At 39.4% G+C, this 24,837-nt stretch overlaps 1 protein-coding gene across 3 annotated transcripts in view; it reads right to left on the reverse strand.

Annotated features, from left to right (window-relative positions):
• Nucleotides 1–24,837, reverse strand: part of LOC121871103 (plasma membrane calcium-transporting ATPase 3-like) — a 135,387-nt gene that overhangs the window by 24,062 nt on the left and 86,488 nt on the right. For 2 of the 3 annotated variants that reach the window (XM_042373251.1, XM_042373252.1), the window contains one exon: nt 16,680–16,831. In XM_042373251.1, the coding sequence (XP_042229185.1) occupies nt 16,680–16,831 (152 nt within the window). Of the gene's footprint in view, nt 1–6,911; nt 7,193–16,679; nt 16,832–24,837 lie in introns of those variants that run through there. The other variant, XM_042373253.1, reaches the window with a different exon arrangement.

Here is a 24,837-nt window from a genome sequence, read left to right on the forward strand (position 1 = left end):
TGTGGGGTATGGCGTGTGGGGGGTGGTGGTGGGCGTGGGGTGGGTGGCGGTGTGGGGTGGGGTGGCGGGCGTGTGGGTGGGTGGCGGTGGGGTGGGGTGGCATGGAGGGGTGGGGTGGGGTGTGGTGTGTGGGGTGGGGTGGGGTGGGTGGGCGGTGTGGGGGTGGGGTATGGTGTGGGTGGGTGGGTGTGGCGGTGGGGGTGGGTGGCGGGCGTGTGGGTGGGGTGGGTGGCGGTGTGGGTGGGTGGGTGGGTGGGTGGGTGGCGGGCGGTGTGGGGTGGGTGGGTATGGGTGGGTGGGTGTGTGGGTGGGTGGGTGGGTGGTTGGTGTGGGGTGGGTGGGGTAGGTGTGGGGTGGGGAGTGGGGTGTGGGTGGGGTGGTGATGTGTGGGGTGGGGTTGGGTGGGTGGGTGGGACTGTGTGGGGTGGGAATGCAGTGTGGGGTGGGTGGGGTGTGGTGTGTGGGGTGGGTGGAGTGTGGGCGGGGTGGCGGGGTGGTGGGGGCGTGTGTGGGGTGGTGGGCGGTGTGGGGTGTGGGTGTGGGACATGTGGGGTGGGGTATGATGTGTGGGGTGGGCATGGTGGGTGACATGGTGGCGATGGGTGGGTGGGTGGGGATGTGGGTATGTGTGTGGGCGGGTGGGTGGGGTGGGGCATGGGTGTGGTATGGTGGGTGGCGGCGGGTGGGGTGGGTGGCGATGGGTGGGTGGTGGGTGGGTGGTGGGGTGGGGTGGCGGGTAGGGGTGGGTGGGCGGTGGGTGGCGGGGGTGTGGGGGTGGGCATGTGGGTGTGGGGTGGGGTGGTGGAGATGTGTGTGGGTGTGTGTGGGTGGTGTGGTGGGTGGGTATGGTGGTGGGGTGTGGTGGTGGGTGTGGCGGTGTGGGTGGGTGGCGATGGGTGGGTGGGTGGCGGGCGTGTGGGTGGGTGGGTGGGGTGGCTGGTGTGGGTGGGGTGGGGTGGCGATGGGTGTGGGTGGGTGGGTGGGTGGGGCGTGTGGGGTGGGTGTGGTGGTAGTGGTGTCAAGACGCGATTTGAATGTACTCAATTACTCAATGTACAGAATATTCTCTGGTAGGCAACATGATTTATGAATCCGTATGCTAAACCCGCTATGTGAAGGGCCGATGTATATATATATATATATATATATATATATATATATATATATATATATATATATATATATATATATATATATATATATATATATATATATATATATAGTATTCTGTTAATCTAACTCAACTGCTTCCAGAAGGTCGTTCGTTAATCAAACGTTTAACTCAAACCATTGTTTCAATGGGTTTTTGGGTAATTGGTTCCAGCTCACCGAAAATTTCCTAAATTCAACAAAAATGGTAGAAAAGTTCACTTACTTTAAGGTGTGTATGTAGAAGGCTCCTGGATGATGATGATGATGATGGGATTTAGAATGGGGGTGGAGGAGAAGGAAGAAGAGAAGGCATTGGGGTGGAAGAGAAGTCACCCCATGGTGCCATTTCACCCATAAAATTTTAGCTCTCTGGTTTAATTCAAGATTATTTTCTTTAAATCAACGCTGCACTGCATTATATATTGTCAATATATAAAATATATTTCAAAATGACCAATAATTTGCTTGGAAACACAGAAAAAAAGCGTTTAGTTGAAGAGAGTCTCAAGCAAGATGTTACCTCCAGTGAAAACAGAGAGAGACTGACGCCTGTTTGCTGTGTTAAGAGGCTGGATGCCGCGCATTAAACTAGTCACTTTACCTTCAATTTTGTTCAATAATTGTTAAAATGACTAAAAAATTGAATATTAAACTTTTAAAATTATTGAATAGTATAAACTTCTTGATATTTACAAAAATAGTAAGGAATTTAAGCCCTAGAACCGATTAATGTATTGGCGGACTGATACTAAAGCTGGTTGCCCTGTCAGTGCAAGCGAAAACATGTTGAGGTCGGTTCGTAAGAAGTTCGTTAAGCGAATTTTTTTTCGTTTACCGAATTGAAGATCCTTATGGAAGGCAGTTCGTTAATCGAAATTACGTTAACCGAGGTGTTCGTTAAACGAGGGGTCACTGTATATATATATATATATATATATATATATATATATATATATATATATATATATATATATATACAGTCGGCCCTTAACATACGCGGGTTTATAATACACGGATTTGCAAATACGCGGATTGCCCCGCAAGAGGAATATTCTATACATTGAAGTAATTGAAGTACGTTCAAATCGCGCACCATTCAACCCGCGCGCGGCACTGAACACAGGACACCGCCCGCTCCCGCAACCTCACACACACACACGCATAGCTCTCCCTCACTCAGTCAGTCAGTCTCGCTGTAACCACGCTTGTGTTGACATCAGCATTGTACTTGCAAAAATATTACATTTCCGTGAATGCATTATATCAAGCACAGTATGAATAGAATACAGTGACCCCTCGGTTAACGAACTCAATCCATTCCAGAAGGTCGTTCGTTAACCGAAACCATTGTTTCAATGGGTTTTTGGGTAATTGGTTCCAGCTGACCGAAAATTTCCTAAGTTCAAAAAAAATGGTAGAAAAGTTCACTTACTTTGAGGTGTGTATGTAAAAGGCTCCTGGATGATGATGATGATGGGAATTAGAATGGGGGTGGAGGAGAAGGAAGAAGAGAAGGCATTGGGGTGGAAGAGAAGTCACCCCATGGCACCATTTCACCCATAAAATTTTAGTTCTCTTGGTGTATTTCAAGATTATTTTCTTTAAATCAACACTGCACTGCATTATATATTGTCAATATGTAAAATATATTTCAAAATGACCAATAATTTGCTTGGAAACACAAAAAAAGCATTTAGTTGAAGAGAGCAAGATGTTACCTCCAGTGAAAACAGAGAGAGACTAACGCCTGTTTGCTGTATTAAGAGGCTGGATGCCGTGCATTAAACTAGTCACTTTACCTTCAATTATGTTCAATAATTGTTAAAATGACAAAAAAATTTTATATTAAACTTTTAAAATTATTGAATAGTATAAACTTCTTGATATTTACTAAAATAGTAAGGAATTTAAGCCCAAGAACCGATTAATGTATTGGCGGACTGATACTAAAGCTGGTTGACCGGCCAGTGCAAGCGAAAACATGTTGAGGTCTGTCTCGTAAGAAATTCGTTAACCGAATTTAAGAATCTTATGGAAGGCAGTTCGTTAACCGAAATTTTGTTAACCGAGGCGTTCGTTAAACGAGGGGTCACTGTATCACTAGTATCACTAGTATAACCGAAAACTATTAAAAAAACGAGTAACATATCTTGAACATCGGAAGGTTAGGTAAAGTCTTTTGTTTTCATGTAGTTTATCCTAATTTACATAGAAATACAATACGTTTCAGAAAAACTACTATTTATTTCTGAGAATATGGAAATGTAATATTTTTGCTGAAATGACGTACATACAGTGGGGTATGCTATAACGAACGGATCCTACTACGAATATTCCTATAACGAACGGTTTTACCTATAAAATTGAGAATGCTATAACGAACGAAACTCCTACAACGAACATTATTTAATTTTTTTTTTTTGCTAATTTTTTTTTTTTATTACAAGTATTAATGATATTCTTTATTTCAGGGGTTTAGATGCATATTTATGCACTTTTTTACTATTTTATATTATATTTTTCAGTGTTAAGTGGTTGTATTTGGGGGCCTGGAACGGATTAATCCTATAACGAACGAATGCTATAACGAACAAGGTTCTAGAACCAATTAGATTCGTTATAGCATACCCCACTGTATTACAGTGGAAAGTGACGAAAGCAATGACTTTCTCTTTCTTTCGTTCAAAAGATGTTACCGTAATCGCTTTTCGAATGGTTTTCAGTTGTGGGATTATAAGGCTAATGATAGGATAGAATATTATTGTAATACAGTACGAGTACAACAGTTTTTTAACTGAAAACCATTCGAAAAGCGATTACGGTAAAATCTTTTGAACAATGAAAGAAAGCGAAAGTCATTGTTTTCGTCATGATTTTATCCCACTTTCCACTGTAATATGTACGTCATTCCAGCAAAAATATTACATTTTCATATTTATTTCCGAGAATATATTCATTCAGTCACAGTTAAGGTAAAATATACTTGTGATGTAATATTTTAACAAAAATACGGTATCGTAGTTTTCTTTTGTTTCAAATTTAATTAACAAAGATTGATGTTTCAAATGTAATGAACAAAAATTTATGTACAGTATCTATAAATACACTTTAATAAATGAATACTTTATGTTTTACATCGTCCTGTGCTACCATACCATGGATTTGGCTACTTTGGGCTTGCTATGATGACGCAAGAGATCTGCCCTGGCAACTGTACCGACACTCACTGCTGGTGGTGCGTTGGTGCATCGTTTCCATTGTTTGCTGGTAGTTACTGGTAAATATTTTTCAACCTAATGAAACTATTACCCGTTTAGAGGTCGACCCCCAATTTTTTGCCAAATAATTTGGTCTTAAAAACTCGAACTTCACACATGTATATACGGTAAATAAGGACATGGGGGGCCAGGGTTTTTTGGGGGGCAGCAAAAATACGCGGATTTTTAACATCCACGGGTATCTCTGTTACGTAACCCTCGCGTATGTTAAGGGCAGACTGTATATATATATATGTATATATATATAAGTATTATAGTATCCGTTATCTGGAATCCCTCAAACCAGGAACTCTCTGATAGTGGGAATTGAAATTTTCTCGGAAAATCGTTCCCAAAACCGTAATTTTCTGGAAAAAAATGGGTTTGGGAACGATTTACCAAGGGGCACATTTTCTGGAAAATTCCGAGAAAAATTTTCCCGATTCCCGGAAATTTTCAGGATGGGTTATTTTTGTTCTGGGTTCGAGAGATGAAAATCAGGATAATTTTCTGGAAATTCTGAGAAAATTTTTCCGCGGTACCCGGAAAACTCCGGGGTTGGGGCATATTTTTCCAGGTTTAAGAGATGATGTAATGAGCAATTTCTGGAGCTTCCGAGAAAATTTTTCCGTTACCCAGAAAATTTGAGAAAATTCTGAGGATGAGGGATATTTTTCCGGGTTTGAGCTACCAAGAACAATTTCCGTTACACGGAAAATTCTGGGGATGAGGGATTTTTCCAGCTTTGAGAGAGTTGTCTCGTTACCCTCACTTTACGCGGTTAATGTAACCCACAGGGTACCGCGGAAAGTGAGAAACGCGTAAAGTGAATAACATAACATATGGGATTAAATGAAATAGAGACCAGCTGACCCCCAAACTCCACTTTTACCAACACAATACCTATGTTCTAGTAAAAATAACATCTTAATTTTATGATGGTACATGCACACAATTAATACTTAAGAGAAATAGAGAAATACAGTCGCCAAGTTAATGTCCATTCAAATAATGGACTCCACTCCCTCCCCCTCTTGTCACAGTACACTCACTGGCTCTTCCCCCTGAGAAATTTTTGGGGGAAAACCAGGTATAGTAATAAATAATACCTCAAACTAAAGTTAGGATAATATAATTGACATTGCTGGATTCTTGTAAGACCAGGAATATTTTGAATATAAATGTCATATATTTTTCACAAAAGATAACATATTTACTCAGAGTAAACATTACATCTAAAATTTGTATGTCTAATGCAAAATCTATGATGCTTATATTCAAAATGATCATCAAATTGTAAGAATTCCAGCAATGTAAATTATATTCTGGCCGGGTAATTTGTATGAATTTTATGAGCTAAAACAAATATCTTCAGTTTATAAAATAAAAAAATATTCTTCACGACACTATCTGTCAATCAAAGTACCCCACCTTGCCTCCCACCCCTCTTCCAACCGAGCCAGATGGTCAGTCCATCCCAACCCCCCCCCACCTCCCACCAACCCTCCCTTCAAGAGAAAGGTGTGGGTGAAAAAAACTAGATTTTAACATTTAGTATTAAATAATACCTCAGATTAAAGTTAGGATAATATAATTGACATTGCTGGATTCCTTGTAAAACCAGGAATATTTTGAATATAAATGTCATATATTTTGCACAAAAGATAACATATTTACTCAGAGTAAACATTATATCTAAAATTTGTATGTCTAATGCAAAATATATGATGTTTATATTCAAAATGATCATCAAATTGTAAGAATTCCAGCAATGTAAATTATATTCTGGCCGGGTAATTTGTATGAATTTTATGAGCTAAAATAAAAATCTTTAGTTAATAAAAAAAAAAATATATTCTTCACACAGTAACAGATGGTCGGTCGCTGGTCCCTGCCTCCCTCCCCACCACCCCCCACCAACGTCCCTACTAGATAAATGTGTGGGAATACCAGACTGTTTACCTTTTTAGTAATAAATAATAAATCAGACTAAAGTTAGGATAATATAATGATATGTTGATCCTCAAAAGGACTGAAATTATTTTCGAACAGAATCATATTTCGGCAATAAAAGATAACATATTTACTCAGAGTAAACATTATCAAAAATTCCAGGCTCAAACTATATAGCTTATTTATATTCAAAAACGACCATCAAACAAAGAAATTCCGCCAAATGTAAATTTATACTCGGCCAGATAATTTCTGCAAGCGAAATTTTATGAGCTAAATAAAAAATATATCACCCGTAAAGGGTACACCCACCCATGAAATGTAAGAGCATCCTGGGTTCTGAGAAGTGACCACGAACGTAAAACGCGAATGTAAAAATTCACGAAGTAGGCCGACTGTGTGTATATATATACATATAAGTATATATATATATATATATATATATATATATATATATATATATATATATATATATATACCTTAAGTATTTTTAAGGATCACTTATGAAATGGCTTCATTTAAGCAAATTAAGTGCTGTACAAGTACTGCAGATGTTAGTTTTAAGTGTGTTTAGTCTCCAGCACTCCGGATGCTTATGTGTCCACAACATGCCAAGTCTAAGAACTGTTTCCATATTTACAGTATTTACTCAGGGAATTGCACCTCTGAGTGAGTCGGACTGTTTACAGTTTCTAACCTGTGTCTGCAGATCAGTAATGCTTTGAATCCAGAAGACATGTGCATTCCGTTTCTTCTTACAAAAGGATGTTTCCAGGGAGTCGACAGAGATGCCAAGAGGAACTTCCCGCCTTGGATGCACAGCAGTTGATCTATGGGGTCAAGTTAATCAGGTCAGGTTAGGTGCGAGTTAACTGAAATATGCACACCTACTTGGCAAGTGACCTGTCTTCACTGCAAGTACAATTCAAATCCTAATTTGAAATTTAAAAAATATAATCAAGAGCATGATATAAAGTTATAAACAACACACAGGGACAAGGCAACGATTAAGGTAGCATGTAATTTTTGCACTTTGCATGTCATTTTCCTTGTATTCTACTATAATGTGATTGACTAAAACAAACACATATTCCTCATTAAGAAAATTCGAGATAATTTGCATGCCGATAATGAAGAAGAATACTGCATAGTGCAAGGATAGCTGTGGCTATCACATGATTGACATTTAAGGCCCAGATTCAGAACAGTGCTTTAAGCCTGGGATTAGAGGTTGCCTCAGATACATGATTTGGGATCCCTCTACCCGAGATTTCATGTAGACGACTACCCATAATCAGAACATCAATTTGAACCCCGGATCGGGTAATCTGTTGCCGAACATGGAATACCAGAAGAGGTAGTTTCTGACAATGGTCCTCCATTCCAATCATCAGAGTTTAAAAACTTCATGAGATTCAACGGTGTAAAGCATGTACTGACCCCACCCTATCATCCTGCTTCTAATGGTGCAGCTGAGAGATCAGTTAGAATTGTAAAGGAAGCACTTTCCAAGGAAGTAATTCAAGGAACTGTAGGAAAATCAATGAAACACAGACTAGCAAATTTCTTACTCAGATACAGAACCACGCCACATAGTGTGACAGGATGTACTCCTGCAGAGTTAATGGTGAAGAGACAGTTGAGAACAAGATTAAGTTTAATTAAGCCAAGTCTGTTTGAAGTTGTAGAGAGGAAACAAGCTCAACAAAAAATGTATCATGATAAGAGTTCCAGTGAAAGAGTGTTCAAGGTAAATGATAGGGTGAGAGTTAGGAATATGGCTAAAGGTTATGGTACTGTACATGCAAAGTGGATAACTGGTGTCATTGACAAGGTATGTGGATCTAGGACATATTTAGTGAAATGTGGTAACTCTTTGAGATATGTTCATGTGGATCACATCATTCAGGCACATGACGAGATGAATGTAGCACCAGGACATGATGATAAACTTGACACAGTTTCAGATGATCATCATCATGATGATGTCAAAGATGTTGTTTCCCAGCATCCACTCACTGTGTCAACTGACTGTAGTGATGATATGTCTGTCACTGATAATGCACAGAGTGCAAGTGAAACCCCTGTAAAACTTGATGGAGGGAATAGTCGTAGAAGATCAAACAGAGTTAGGAGACCTGTAATTAAATTAAACCTAATTATCTGAATTGTGAACAGGCCTTTCAAAACTGTTTAGTTAGGAAGTTATATTTGTTGTGTTCTATTCTCTTCTTCCCTGCCATATGTAATTCTGTAAGTTTTGTTTATTTAGGATTTGTAGCAACCATGCTCTCTTTTGAAAGGAAGAAATAGTGTTATATATATGTATGTGTAAATGCTGCCTTTATTGATTATATATATATATATATATATATATATATATATTATATATATATATATATATATATATATATATATATATATATATATATATATATATATATATATATATATATATATATATATATATATATATATATGTTTATATGCTGCCTTTATTGAATATATATATTATATATTATGTTACTTCTTACCAAAGTCAGAAAGTGTTTAGGATTGTGTAAACACGAAATGTGTTAGGCACGATGTAACCAAGAACCGAGAATAAAGGCCCCAGCCAGATAGACCATGTGACTTGTCTTTCTCCCATTAAATAACGCAAGATACTACAACAGCTAGGTCCTTCTCACATTCAGTCTCAACTAGTGCAGTTTCTTCATCCCGTTGGGACATGATACGCCTCCTTACCGTTGGTATGCCCCAGGTGCATCCTCTTACACTTCGTGACATTGAATCTCAGCAGCCATTCCTTCGACCATTCCTGTAGCCCACAGAGGTCCTTCTGCAGCTCTTCACAGTCAGCTTGGTTCTTAATTTCCCGAAATAACTTAGCGTCAACGGCAAACATTTGTATGGAGGAGTGTACAACGTCAGGCATGTCATTTATGAAACAAACAAACAACAGCAGGTCCAATACACTGCCCTGTGGTACCCCACTTGTGACAGGTACGGATGACGATTTCATGCCATTAATCACAACACGCTGCTTGCGGTCATGTAGAAAGTCTTCTATCCATGCTAGGACATTTCCCCGAATTCCGTACCCTTCCAGTTTGATTTTCAGCCTTTCATGGGGTACACTGTCGAAAGCCTTGGCAAAATCTAGGTAAATATTGTCGATATTACCACCCCGTTCCAGAATATGGGTCCAAATATCCAATACCTTGAGCAATTGTGTTAAGCAGGAGCGCCCTGGCATAAAACCGTGTTGGCAATCCTTTACAAGATTGTTTCGTATTAGATGTTCCATTGTGGCATCTCTGATAATACCGTCAAGTACCTTACATATTATGCTGGTCAGGCTCACCAGTCTATAGTTGTTCGTGCAGTGCCGATCGCCCTTCTTGAAGATAGGACTCACATAAGCCACTTTCCATTTACTGGGGACCATTTGTTCATCCAGGCATTTACAAAACAGGATCTTCAGGGGCTCTGCAAGCTCATTGCACAACTCTCTTAGCACTCTAGGATGCACCATGTCAGGGCCGGGACACTTATGGACCTTTAGCCTGGACAGTTTATTTCTAATACCTTCTTCTGTGAACACAATGTGGGTCAGTGGTGTGTCGAACCGTCTGTCCTCAAACACAGGAAGGTTAGTTGCATCCTCTCTTGTGAACACCGAGGAAGAGAAGCTGTTCAATGCCTCAGCTTTATCTTGGTCAGAATCTGCATAACTACCATCCACAAGCCTCAGGTCTGATACTCCTACTCGCGTTTTCAATTTTGACTTTGTATAGCGGTAAAACACCTTTGGGTTTGACTTGACCTCGCTTGCAACCAGCCTCTGGAACTCCTTTTCAGCCCTTTCACACACTATCTTTGCTTGGTTTCTGGCTCTTGCATACATCCTCCTGTCTTGCTCATCGTTTGACCCAACCCAAGTCTTGAATTTCTGGGTTTTCTTCTTAATTTTGTCGACCGCCGCATGGTTCATGTGTAGGGATCCCCTTGTATTCCTAGAAGCACTGGGTTTAGCCTTGGGTATATATTTATCAATCAAATGGGTCACTTTACTAGTTACGATATTCAGCGTAGTGTCTGTGTTCTTGTACCTTGATGAGTCAGGCCAGTTGATACCACTCATCTCTTCCCTCATCCCATTGTAATTTCCCTTATAATATTTGCACCTTGGCCTGGCCTTATCCTGAACTAGGTAACAGTTAAATCTGAATGACAACACTATATGGTGACTGGTGCAAGGTGTTCCAGTTTGGCCACCATACCCCATCGTTTGTTATGATGAGGTCAAGTGGCTTGGGTGTTTGCTCCCCTCTGTAATGTGTCGGGTCTCTAACATGTTGGAACAGAAAATTATCTCTGTGTTTCTACAAAAAGAGTAGCAGGGTTATTCAAGTCATTTGGGGTGGACTCGTTTCTCCAGTCAATGTCGCCATAGTTAAATTCCCCATGATAATGAGGTGACTAGGGTTGACCATTGCCTCGTTGTTTATTAAGGTTCTTAAGTTCCTTTGATTTAGTGGGCCACAGTTTGGGGATCTGCAGATACACCCGACGATAAGTAAGTCCCCTCCCTTAAATTTAATTTTACACCACTTGGACTCTTCAAAAACATCCTCTCCCTGTACCCTCACCTGGCTGGCTCTAAGGTCTTGCCTAGCATAGATAACCACACCCCTCTTGCATGTTTCTTGAGAAAGGTTCATAAATGAGTCGTATCCAGCAATACTGAACTCACATTCCTCGGGGTCGATTCTCCTGTTCTTGTACAACAGTTCTACAACTCCTACGATATCTGGTTGGTGTACTCTTAGTAGTGTTTCAAACTCCTCTCTCTTATCGAGAAATGTGTCAGTATTAGTGTACATGACATTCAAGCCAGAATTTGTTCTCGGTAACGTCTCTGCTCTTAGTAATAAACCCGCTCCACCCACATTCTCAGAAGCTGCAGCATTTGCTAAGTACACTGTATTTTGCAGGGTGTGGTTAGGTTTTGTTAGGTTTGGTGTGATCAGTAGTAGAAATGAAGGTCAGATTCATTCAAAACATAAAAAAAAACATCGGAAAAACATAATTTTAACTTAAAAAAAATAGAGAAAAAAATAAGATTTTCGATTTTTTTTTCGATTTTCTCTTAATCATGAGCGGGAAAATGACCTAGAAAAAGTGTCTTGGAATCGTCTAATCTACTGACTCCAATACAGTATATATATATACAGTATATATATATATATATATATATATATATATATATATATATATATATATATATATATATATATATATATATATATATATATATATATATATATATATATATATATCCCAATGTGGGTCAGTGACCTATGCCCAGGTGGGCTAATCCCCATAAAAACAACAACAAAGCCGCGGGAAATTAAGGTTTGTTTACATCCGGCAGTTCGGCTGCTCTCTCTCTCTCTCTCTCTCTGCTTGTCTATACAGAGTACAACATTTAACCCTTCAATATATATGAGCAGTAAATAAGTGTGGCTTTCATATTCTTATGTAGAGTAATGACGATATATTTTCACATGTGCGCACTTACATACGAGCAGTCTCACTTTTTTTTACCATTAATGGTTAGCTACTTATATTGTTCCATTTATTAACATTAAATAACATTACAGGTACTTCAAGCAACCATATTCATTTTTTACATTAATTTTACTACAGCTAAACTCAGGGTCTTATTTTCTTCAGTTTTATATGTAGAACCAATCAGTCACTGGTTTCGTAAGCTTTAACATAAACAATGCCGGCAGCCGTCTCGTCTCCTCTAATATTCCACGTATTATTAATAAATTGTATTGTTAATTTTGCACACACGTACATTAATTCAATAAAAACAAATTCAGAAACATTAATTAAAATATATATGAACAGTAAATAAGTGTTGCTTTCATATTCTTATGTAAAGTAATGACGATATGTTTTCACGTGTGCGCATGCGCACTTACATATGCGATCTCTCTTTTTCTTTACCATTATCGTTAGCTACTTCTATTGTTCCATTTATTAACATTAAATAACATTACTTAAAACAACCATATTAATTTTACTACAGCTACAACCAAGGTCTTATTTTCTTCAGTTTTATATGTAGAACCAGTCAGTCACTGGTTTTGTAATCAACGAAAACAATGCTGTGTCATTTCCTCGTGTGTTTTAATATTCTACGTATTATTAATGAATTGTATTGCTCATTTTGCACACATAAACATTAATTCAATAAAAAAGACATTCAGTAATAAACAATAATGAATCTTTTGTACATAAGAGAAATGACGCTGTTTACACGATTATGCACGTCGTCTGCACGTTGGCGGGCCGTTCAAACCTCATCGAAATTCAAGTTTCCGCCGTCAAAATTTTTATTTATTTATTTTTTGTGTGTTCCAATAAAATACGTTAAGAATTAAAAACTCGCGAAATTTGAGAAGCTACTATACGACATTTAACCCTTCAATATGTCTTCAAAGAGACCATGACGCAGAGAAAGTGGTGCTAGTGCTTCCAGGCATAAACACAAGTCACTATCTATCCAGGAAAAGGGTGAATTTCCATGGTCCGGCAATTTCCATGGTCCGGCACCGGTCAGGTCCCGAGGTTGCCGGACTAGAGAGGTACAACCTGTAATTTGGTTTACACAAAGCAAATATTTTATCTTTCGTGCAAAATATATGAAGTTTACATTCAAAATATTCCCTGACCTGCAAGGAATCCAGAAATGTCAATTATATTATCCTAACTTTAGTCTGAGGTATTATTTATTACTATACGTTAAAATCTAGTGTTTTCACCCAAACATTTCTCAGAGAGGTAGGAGCCAGTGAGCTGGGAAGACGGGGGGGGAGTTGAGTCCATTATTTGAATGGACATTAACTTGGCGACTGTATTTTTCTTAAATATTAATTGTGTGTGCATACCATCATAAAATTAAGATGTTATTTTTACTACAACATAGGTATTGTGTCGGAAAAAGTGGAGTTTGGGGTTCGGCCCAGTCTCTATTGGAATTAATCCCATATGTTCTGTTGTTCACTTTACGCGGTTTTCACTTTCCGCGGTACCCCGTGGGTTCAATTGACAGGGTAAATCGGGGTACTACTGTATATGGTGGCAAATTTTCCTTAGAAACAGATCACATGCCCTTAACAATCTTCTCCACATCTAGAAACTTAAATGCAAGATTAACACTGTGGGCATTATACCTCCAACAATTAAATTTCACTTCATCGGTGCAAGTAATATTTTTTTAATGTTTTATGTGCCACTAAGTGATATAGGATGTACGAAGGAATTGTTTCAGATGAGTTCCTCGTTCTGGTGTATGTAGTACTGCTGCATTCGTAGTTCTTTTCAGATGCAATTAATATCTTTAAGTAATTATTTTGATACCATGTATAACTTTTGCTTCCCATTGTAGTGTTATAAGCCACACTAAGAAGTACTCTAGTGCTTGTGTACAATTATTCATTCCATCTGTAGTGTTTGAAGGAATAGAAGTGTTATCTTCTACCAGTGCATCTCATTAACCCCAATCACAGGTACTAGCTATTCCACGGTCACGGAAAATACTTTTATTAATTGTGTTTGTGCTGGTTTGGGATTTCTCTGAGGGGTGCTTCCACTGCATTGCCATCCACTATAACTAAAAAAAAACCCAATAATTAGTAGTGAGATATTCCGACCGGTTCGAGTCCTGGCTGGTGAGGTCGTTGATTATATGTTCAAGTCCGTGTGTTATATGGACTAAAATGAAGTATATATGGTACCTCGTGTTTCATACCAGCTGGATTCTGTAAAATGCTACTCCCACCACATAAGTGGCACGGGCAATCCCCAATGGGAGGTTCACGGCGCCATCAGCTCGATGAACAGGCTTTGTGTGACATATAACATAGTCTAGGATTGCTTTTAGTATCCTTGTGGCATGGTCGGTAGCGCTCCCTGGTCACACACATAAGGTCTAGGGTTCGAGTCCTGGCTGGTGAGGTCGTTGATTATATATATACAGTACAGTATACAGGTATATATTAAACGGTACTATAAGGGAAAAGGGGAATAATGAAACATAAAGAAGCACAGTCTTATGTAATAAGAAAATTGAAGAGGCAAACTACACACAAAAATATAAAGTAATGAATGGCACAATACCTGTATGTACTTTAACACACAGGAGTCCTCATTATTATGTGCTTGATGGCCATTTTTCATGCTTGCATGGGTTAGTTGCAATAACCTGATGACAGCTCTATGGTGCATGGTCTCTTGTCAGATTCTTAATTCTAATGTCATATCTTACCTCTCCCCATGTTAATCCTGGCCTGTCCCTGGGTCTCCTCCCCTCCCCTCCACAGTAGATATTTTCAGTTGACTGAAGCGTTCTATCCACCATGACTCTACCAGATATTGTATATCTTTTCTTATTATTATTGTTTCTTCTTTATCTTATCATTCTTATTCTTCTTCATCTTATTGTACTACTACTACAGTACTTCTTCTTCTTCTTATTTTTTCTTTCTTTTGTCGGGTAGTTTTACTATTTCTTTATTCAATTTGTCTTCCATAACTACTGTAGTTTATATGGAATTGAGAAAAAGTATTCATAGTCTTTGTAAGAGTAAATGCTTCAATGTGGTTTGAAAATAAAAATAAACATATGGTATAAACAAACACCAATCTGTGTTCATACGAGTGTACAATAAGTTGGTTGTACCACAGGGCATTTTTTTTTTCATAAATTACATGCCAGAAATTATTCAGAGAAATTAAAAACAAAATAGACTGTGAAAAGCTACAAAAAGATCGCTATCAGCTTCAGGAGTGGTCAAAGGAATGTATGGTAAGATTTAATGTCAAGAAATACAAAGGGATGCACCTGAAGGTTGTACCAACAGTAAGGAGGCAGATCACATGTCCCAACAGGACAAAAAAAAGCATTAATGGTAACCAAATGTGAAAAAGATTTGGGTGTGTATGTTAACAATGAACTGAAGTTCTCAGATCATTGTGAGAAGAAGGTGAATGAAGCAACTAAACGAGTGAATCTTATAAGAAGAGTTTCCCTCATAATGCTCTTCAAAAGTGAGGTGTTCCCCATTTGGAGTACTGTCACCCCATCTGGTCCCCGATATGTTAGAGAATGCCAGTTGATTGTAAACATCCAAAGCAGGGCACCAGACTGGTACCTGCACTACGGCACCTCTGGTACCCAGAGATATTAGAATGCCCGCAGTTGCCTAGCTTATAGCATAAGCTGGTAAGAGGTGACTTAATAGAAGTTTATAAACATCTCAAGAGGACATTACTCATGATTAGAGGCAAAGATGGTAAAATAAAGTTAAGTAATAAAACTATTAATGTAAAAAGCATGTAGAGAATAAACAATAACGTGCCTATAATTTTCTGTTCTCACTTCACAAAACATTTGCTACTACATTCACCATTCTTTTTTAAGTAGCTGAGAAATTAGCTAATGTGGTAACAATGAACCATTAAACATTCAAATTCCTGTGGCAGGATCATCAACCAGTACGTTTAAAATGACCAATATGAATTCTAAAAGCTTTGTGAATACCATAATATTTGATTAATACATCACAAATAAATACAGTATGAAGGTATTATTTCTCTCAAAGTATTGTTATGTACTCAAAGCTGCTCGGATACAAACAAAACTTGCTTTTAGGGAATTCTCAATTTCTAGAAAGAATGAACTTAATGTATCTTTTTTCTTTTCTTTTTTTCATTTAAAGAATTAATAAAGCCGTTTTTTTCTAAAAACCAGTTTTTGTGATATAGCTCGAATGCGACGTCAGCAAATGCTACCTAGGTCTGTTAATTCCTAGTCAATTCGCCAGGCCAACATACAGGCAATTAAAACATCTAATAATTACTTAATAAGTAATATTAGGAGAACACGTTGCTACCTACATATACAGGTAACAGCTTTTTTCAGGTAATCCAGTTTCCTCCTGGTATAACACTGGGCAATAAAGGTCAAAGAACATACAGACTGCCCGAATGGTTAACAACTGTCAAATAAGGGGGGTAGGGAGGAATGTTCAACTGAGTTTGAGAGTGATTGGAAGCAAAACTTAATTTAGTCTGTTGATAGGATAACAGATGGATGAACCAGGGAGAAAATGTCCAGTTTTGACAAATTTCTTGCTTTCTGTGATCCATAATTGAGAGTCTGTACCTGTAGTGTCTTTATGTTTCTGACCACTGATTGGGACTGTCTTTCATGGAAATAGATGTGTCTGTCCTCACCTGGTGCCCTTCATGTGCAGCAAGGCAAAGGCGGTGGTGATAATCTGCCCCCACAACAGTATCATAATTCCAAAAAACACACACCATAGCCATTGGTCTGTTGTCAATGCCGCTGTGTTGAATGCGTAGCTTCCAAACTGCACTATCACAACCTGTCAGGGAACATTAATAGTGTTAATGGTGTTGAGGATGGTTAAGGCAATGGTAGAATTACAGATTTTTAGATAGTATAGGTAGTGTGAGTATGATTATGACCACTTTGAAGAACTTGATGGTATAGAAGGTGACACTGCTGGTGATTGCAAAAGAAAAGTCATGGCTTTGAAAGATGGTAATGTTTTTGGTATTGTAAGACATTCAGAGTTTTATGATATCGGTGGTTCTGCTGTCATTGATGGTGATGACAATGTTGATGATTCTGGTAGTATTAGTGGTGTTCATGGTGTATGACAGTGAAACATGGGCATTTAAAGAGGATGTCATAAGCAGGCTTGATCAAGCTGAAATGAGAATGGTGAGGTGGATATTATGAGATACTGAAAGACAGCACTAAGAGGATGGCTGGGTATTGAGAGTACGTATAAGCAAAGTTCTGAGTAAGGCAGTCCGAGATGGTTTAGGCAAGTGGAGAGAATGGATGAGACCAATTGGGTCAAGAGGTGCATGATCCTAAATGTGGAGGGAAGGAGAGCCAGGGGTAGGCCAAAAATGACATGGGTAGAGGTTGTCAAAAATAACTTTAGTTAGAAGCTTGCCAAGAGAGACTGTAAGAGACCATGCAACATGGAGAGCTGCCATCTGGTCAGCTAACCTTCACAGGTGTGGAAAATAGCCACAAAACAGTGATGATGACGATGATGATGATGATGATGATGATGGTATCAGTAGTGTTGTTGGTGATGATGGTGGTGGTGGTATTAATTGTGTTGATGGTGGTATTAGTGGTGTTGATGATGGGGGTATTACTGGTGTTAATGATAGTGGTGCTAATGGTGGCATTCATGATGCAAATGAAAAATGCTAGTGAAATGGTAGTGTTAGTGAAAATTATAGCTATACACATTTCTAAAATCTCTGCCTCTTAAAAGACTTTCATCCATAAACTTGCCATTACACATCAGCAGTGCCTTTATATTTCTGTTCTGCTCTGATGTACAGTCAATCAAAGATCCACTGACCCCAACCTGGGTCTCGTACTCACAATTCTACTTGGCAATAATTGGTAAAGTAAAGCTGTATGTAAAGGTGATTGTGATTGGTGGATCTAAATTTGGCTGTATCACTGTCAGGATAAATATTAAATAAACCAAAGGTAACATTTTTATAATAATAAGCTATTCATCATTATTTAAGATCATGAGAAGTTTACAAATTTTCGTATATTTACTTTTAGTGATATGCCTGTCAGCCGCAACAATTGGTGCAGAGCATTACCGGGAATGAGATATTTCCGGGTAACCAGACGATATTCTCAAACACGGAAAAATTCCTCATCCCCAGAATCGTTTCCAGTTCCTGGGAAAAGTATTCGAGTGTCTAAACTAGACATCTTGCATAGACAGATACTAGCACACTTCTCCAGAATATTTCTGGGTGCTGGGGATGTTTTCCTTAAGTTTTAAATACCAGAGTCCATAAATGCAGTTCAAATTAAGTTAGAAGTTCTAATTAGGTTAGAAACTCCATTTCTTTTTTTACAATATAATAATCAAGAATAGTTTATCTAAAAAGTGGATAAATAAACATATTTAAAAACTAAAAATGGAAGCCACACATCCACAACATTGCTAAAGCTGCCTCATGAAAGCTGGGAATGCTGTACAGATGCCATGGCTACTTCACTCCTGAGCAGTTACTTCAAGTATATAAGGGATTCATTCGTTCAAACTTGAAGTACTGTTCTCATATTTGGGGTGGCTCCTCTTCTGTCCAACTGTTAGATAGGGTGGAATCAAAGGCATTTCGTCATATTGACCTCCTCCTTTAGTTGATAATCTTTCTTCCCTTTCTCTTCGGCGCAATGTTGCTTCACTCTCTCTCTTTTACAGGTACTTTAACGGGCAATGTTCAGTGGGTTTTGCATCGTGTGTACCGCTAGCAAGGCCATGGGCTCGTAACACTCGTCTTGCCGGCGATGCCCACCATTTCTCTGTGAATGTCGGTCACACTAGAATAACCCATTATAGTACATCCTTCTTTCCTCACACAGCCAAACTGTGGAATGCTCTGCCTTCTTCTGAGTATCCATACTCAAACACTCTGTCTCGCTTTAAAAAGCTGGTTTTCCGGCATCTTCGTGGTGTAGATTAATACAGTATAATCTTTTTCTTTTATATTATAATTTCTTTATACTCTTATTTTTTTGCCCCCTAGGCCCCATTGTTGGTCAATGACCTGTGCCCGGGTGGGCTATTCCCCGGAAAAACAAAAACAAAAAACAGGCATGAATGAAGCTGTGTGTTACAGCAAAGACTGGTAATTTCTACTTCCATTAATCTGTGGGGGATTAGTGGGTCTCATGTGACTGACCTTCTGATGGAATGTCAGGTCACCCATTTTTTGGGTGGGGGATTAGTGGGTCTTATGACCTGACTACCCTGTATGTCTTGAATAAAGACAAAATCTAAAGTAGTAGGTAGGCGAGTGCTGTGTAAACAATGACATTTCTAACCACACCCTGCAAAATACAGTACACTTAGCAAATGCTGCAGCTTCTGACAATGGGGGGGTTACTACTAAGAGCAGAGACGTTATCAAGAACAAATTCTGGCTTGAATGTCATGTACCCTAATACTGACACGTTCCTTGATAAGAGAGAGGAGTTTTAAACACTAATGAAGGTATACCAACCAGATATTGTAGGAGTTGTGGAACTGTTGTACATGAACAGGAGAATCGACCCAGAAGATTGTGAGTTCAATATTGCTGGATATGACTCATTTACGAACCTTTCTCAAGAAACCTGCAAGAGGGGTGTGGTTATCTATGCAAGGCAAGATCTTAGAGCTAGCCAAGTGAGGGTACAGGGAGAGGATGTTTTTGAAGAGTCCAAGTGGTGTAAAATTAAATTAAAGGGAGGGGACTTACTTATTGTCGGGTGTATCTACAGATCCCCAAACTGTGGCCCACTAAATCAAAGGAACTTAAGAGCCTTAATAGACAACGCGGCGATGCTCAACCTTAGCCACCTCCTTATCATGGAGGACTTTAACTATGGTGACATCGACTGGAGAAACGAGTTCACCCCAAATGACTTGAATAACCCTGCTAAACTTTTGTGGAAACTCCGAGATATAATTTTCTGTTCCAACATGTTAGAGACCCGACACATTACAGAGGTGAGCAAACACCCAAGCCACGAGACCTCATCATAACAAACGAGGAGGGTATGATGGCCAAACTGGAACACCTTGCCCCAGTTACAAATATAGTGTTGTCATTCAGATTTAACTGTTACCTAGTTCAGGATAAGGCCAGGCCAAGGTGCAAATATTACAAGGGAAATTACAATGGGATGAGGGAAGAGATGGGTGGTATCCACTGGCCTGACTCAGTAAGGCACAAGAATGCAGACACTATGATGAATATCATAAGTAGTAAAGTGACCCATTTGATCGATAAATATATACCTAAGACCAAACCCAGTGCCTCTAGGAATGCGAGGGGATCCCTACACATGAACCACGCGGCGATCGACAAAGTTAAGATGAAAACCCAGAAATTCAAGACGTAGGTTGGGTCAAACGATGGGCAGGACAGGAGGATGTATGCAAGAGCTAGAAACCAAGCAAAGATAGAGTGTAGAAGGGCTGAAAAGGAGTTCCAGAGGCTGGTTGCAAGCGAGGTCAAGTCAAACCCAAAGGCGTTTTACCGCTATGCAAAGCTGAAATTAAAAACGCGAGTAGGAGTATCAGACCTGAGGCTTGAAGATGGTAGTTATGCAGATTCTGACCAGGATAAAGTTGAGGCATTGAACAGCTTCTTTTCCTCGGTGTTCACAAGAGAGATGCGATTAACCATCCTGCGTATGAGAACAGATGGTTCAACACAGCTCCGACCCACATTGGGTTCACAGAAGAGGGTATTAGAAATAAACTGTCAAAGCTAAAGGTCCATAAGAGTCCTGGTCCTGACATGGTGCACCCCAGAGTGCTAAGAGAGTTGTGCAACGGGCTTGCCGAGCTCCAGAAGATCCCGTTTTGTAAATGCCTGGATGAACAAAAGGTCCCCAGTGATTGGATAGTGGCTAATGTGAAACCTATCTTCAAGAAGGAAGATCGCCACTCCACGAGCAACTATAGACTGTTGAGCCTGACCAGCATAATACATAAAGTACTTGAGAGTATTATCAGAGATGCTGCAATGGAACATCTACTACGAAACAACCTTGTAAAGGATTGCCAACACAGATATTTGGACCTATATTCTGGAATGGGGTGGTAATATCGACAATATATACCTAGATTTTGCCAAGGCTTTCGACAGTATACCCCCACGAAAGGCTGAAAATCAAACTGGAAGGGTACGGAATTCGGGGAAATGTCCTAGAGTGGATAGAAGACTTTCTGCTTGACCGCAAGCAGTTTGTGGTGATTAATGGCACGAAATCATCATCTGTACCTGTCACAAGCGGGGTACCACAGGGCAGTGTATTGGGCTCGCTGTTGTTTGTTTGTTTCATAAATGACATGCCTGACGTTGTACACTTCTCCATACAAATGTTTGCCGATGATGCCAAGTTATTTCGGGAAATCAAGAACCATGCGGACTGTGAAGAGCTGCAGAAGGATCTCTGTGAGCTCCAGGAATGGTAGAAGAAATGGCTGTTAAGATTCAATGTCACGAAGTGTAAGAGGATGCACCTGGGGCGTACCAACGGTAAGGAGGCGTATCATATGTCCCAACGGGAAGAAGAAACTGCACTATTTGAGACTGAATGTGAGAAGGACCTAGGTATGTTGACAATGAGCTGAAGTTCTCAGGCCATTGTGAGAAGAAGGTAAATGAGATAAATAAATAATAGGTCTTATAAGGTCGTTCAGATATCTAGACTGTCCGTCCCTCGTAACAATCTTCAAGAGTGAAGTGCTTCCCCATCTGGAGTACTGTCACCCCGTCTGGTGCCCGAGATATGCTAGGGACTGTCAGTTGGTTGAAAATGTTCAAAGGAGGGCCACTAGACTGGTGCCTGCACTTCGGCACCTCAACTACCCTGAGAGATTGGGGTGCCTGAGCTTGCCTAGCTTTTACTACAGACGGGCAACGGGCGACCTAATTGAGGTGTATAAGCATATCTCAAGGGGCACTACTCAGTCGAGTGTCCTTACTTGGAGCTGGCGGACGCTCGCCCCACAAGGGGTCACAGGTGAAGAAGCAGCAGGTCCATAAAACTGTGAGGGCAAACGTTTTCGGAGTGAGAGTTGTGAACTCTTGGAACAATCTCCCAGAAAGTGTTGTGACGGCACTGAGTGTCAGCTCTTTCAAGACCAGACTTGCCAACAGTGCGTAATAGAGACGTGACCGATCGCCCAAGTGGCTAATGAGCCGATCAGTGGTGAAGAGGATAAAAGTAAAAGTAATTAAGGTACTCGAATGTCCTAAACTAAAGGACTAAAATTTTTATATCTTGTACAAAACTACGAGATGTTTATACTCAAATTAATCATTATCTTACAAGGATTTCAGCAATGCAAGTTATATTCTCCTAAGTCAAGTCTATGCCATTTTATAAGAAAAAACTTTAAGCCGAAAACCACCTTCATCCCAATAAATCCATGTCATTTGCTGGCTGGGAGGAGAGGGAGGTGGGGTGTTGACAGGTAGGTGAGGAGATTAACAGGTAGTTGTCAGTGGAAGTGGGAGGGGTTAGGGACTCAAGAATAAATTATACAAGTCAGGGAGTTTAAGTTTTTTGCTTATAAAATGTCAATGACTTGACTTAGCAAAATATAACTTGCATTGCTGGAATTCCTGCAAGATATCAAATAATTTATTTGAGTATAAACATCCCATAATTTGCACTAGACATAAAAATTTTAGTAAATAACTTAGGATGCTTGAGTACAGGTTGTGATAATTTGTGCAGTTGCTCAGCCATTGTAGTTGCAGTAGCAAAGTTTCGTGACATCACTTGTGGACAATGTGTTTCCATATGCCCTGGTTTATTCACTGATCAGTTGTCTTCGAAGTGCAAAAGTATCCAAATTGATTCATAATGTATCAATTAATTTTAAAATAAAAATTATAAAGTAAATGTTACAAGGCAGTAGTTTAGTAGTGCTGTTAATGTGTGTGCTACGTAAATGTCTTGTCATGTCATCTCACCTGACTTGTCTCCTCACCCAGTGGCATATGTGGGAGGGGGGAAGCCACTCGGACATGACCCCCCCCCCCCTTTTTTCTCACCACTACTACTAACCCTTTGCAACTTCTTTCCTTGAACAATCTTCAACGCTTTGTATCCAGCGGTTGTAAAAGCACTAAAAGACTTCTCTGCATCAAAGGATTTAACTTTGGTGGGAAAATCTCTAGCTTTCTTAAAGAGTATGACATCAGATTCTTTCCTTGTAAATACGGAGGTTCTATCAGCTATTTTAAATGTTACGAGACCTCCATCTAAGAAATTGCAAGGTGTTGAGATGGATCTGGTACAAGCTTTTGACAGTGTGAAGAACTGCATGGATGTGTTACTGTTACGACCCCGGGAGTCGTTACCCCCTCTGTACAAGTCTGGATGCAGAAACCACGCACAACCCTGGTTCACCTCTATTCGAAACATCCCTATCGCCACTCCCAAAGGTTGGTGGGAAGCAGGCAGGGTGTTGTGAGCCAGTTGGCCACAAGCAACTCCCCAGCTGATGACGCATACTCCAATAACAGGCGCGCTGGATTTTTTGCCTTCCATTGACGTAGTATGGAGGAAGTACAAGCAGAAGTTGCAAGATGGCAGAACACTTGAAAAAGACGTGAAGAGAAAGACAGACCAACATCGGCTCTTTCCTCACTGAAAGTTTGCAGAGAATTTGGGAAATACCAAAACATCCAAACTCTGATACATATTCTGGAAACACTTCCTGTGACAACTGCTACAAGTGAATGTTCATTCAGCTGCTTAAAATATCTGAAGTGGTACCTGCATTCCACTATGTCAGCACAAAAACTGAATGGATTAGCTTTACTGCTTGTCCACAAAGATATGGAACTGAATTGCGATGAGGTCATCAATGAATTTGGTCATAAGAACAGATTACTTGACTTTGGACTTCACAAGTAAGCTAAGCAAAGCTAGTACTGTTCTCTCTCTCTTCACAAGTAAGATAGTCCTCTCTCTCTCTCCTTACCTCTCTCTCATCACTCTATCTATCTATCGATTAACTCCATTGCCAAGTACTTAATTTTACAACAATCCTAGGAGAAAAATGTGTTTTGTTTTAACATGTATATATATTTTTTGCTTAGGAACTTTTGTGTTCGATGAATACAGTTGCTTGTACACTGTATACTGCAATTTGTTCTATAACAGTTTCCAAGAATGCAACTGTAAATGAAACCTACTGTATATCTGCTTATTTTACTGTTATGTAAATAAAATGCTTGCTAAAAAAATGAATGAAAAATATAAAGGGTATCCTTTTACATAACCTTATCTTGAGACTCCCCCCCCCCCCTCTTTCCATGATCATGTACTGTAAAAGCCACTGACCCTCACCCTTAGTCTCATTAGCTCAGCTCAGAATTACATTGATTTATTGCTGTATTATTTTACCTTTTTTTAGCATTGAATGTACATTTAAAGAAATATTTATATTTGCACAGTACAGTAATTATAAATTAACCCAGAGCAGAAAAATCTAGCCTTGCCCAAGAGGTTGGTTTTCCCACTCACACACCAACCATGATACAATCTTTCATAACGCCGATAACTCTTGTCCCCAAACCTGGAGCATAAAGGTTTGGAGCATTTTTCTCGCCATTTTATCAGATTTTTCGGTAATTGCGCATTATTTCATAATCGACATATGCTCCTAGACCAAGAAATAAAGATTTGGACAGATTATCCTGATTTTGATTTTATTTTATTTACTTATTTATTTTATTTTATTTTATTTTATCAGAAAATGCTCCTGATTTTCAACCTTGGAAATTGTTCTCAAATCCA

The sequence above is a fragment of the Homarus americanus genome, unplaced genomic scaffold (genome assembly GCF_018991925.1).
Source record: "Homarus americanus isolate GMGI-L3 unplaced genomic scaffold, GMGI_Hamer_2.0 scaffold52512, whole genome shotgun sequence".
In the NCBI taxonomy this organism is placed as follows: domain Eukaryota; kingdom Metazoa; phylum Arthropoda; class Malacostraca; order Decapoda; family Nephropidae; genus Homarus; species Homarus americanus.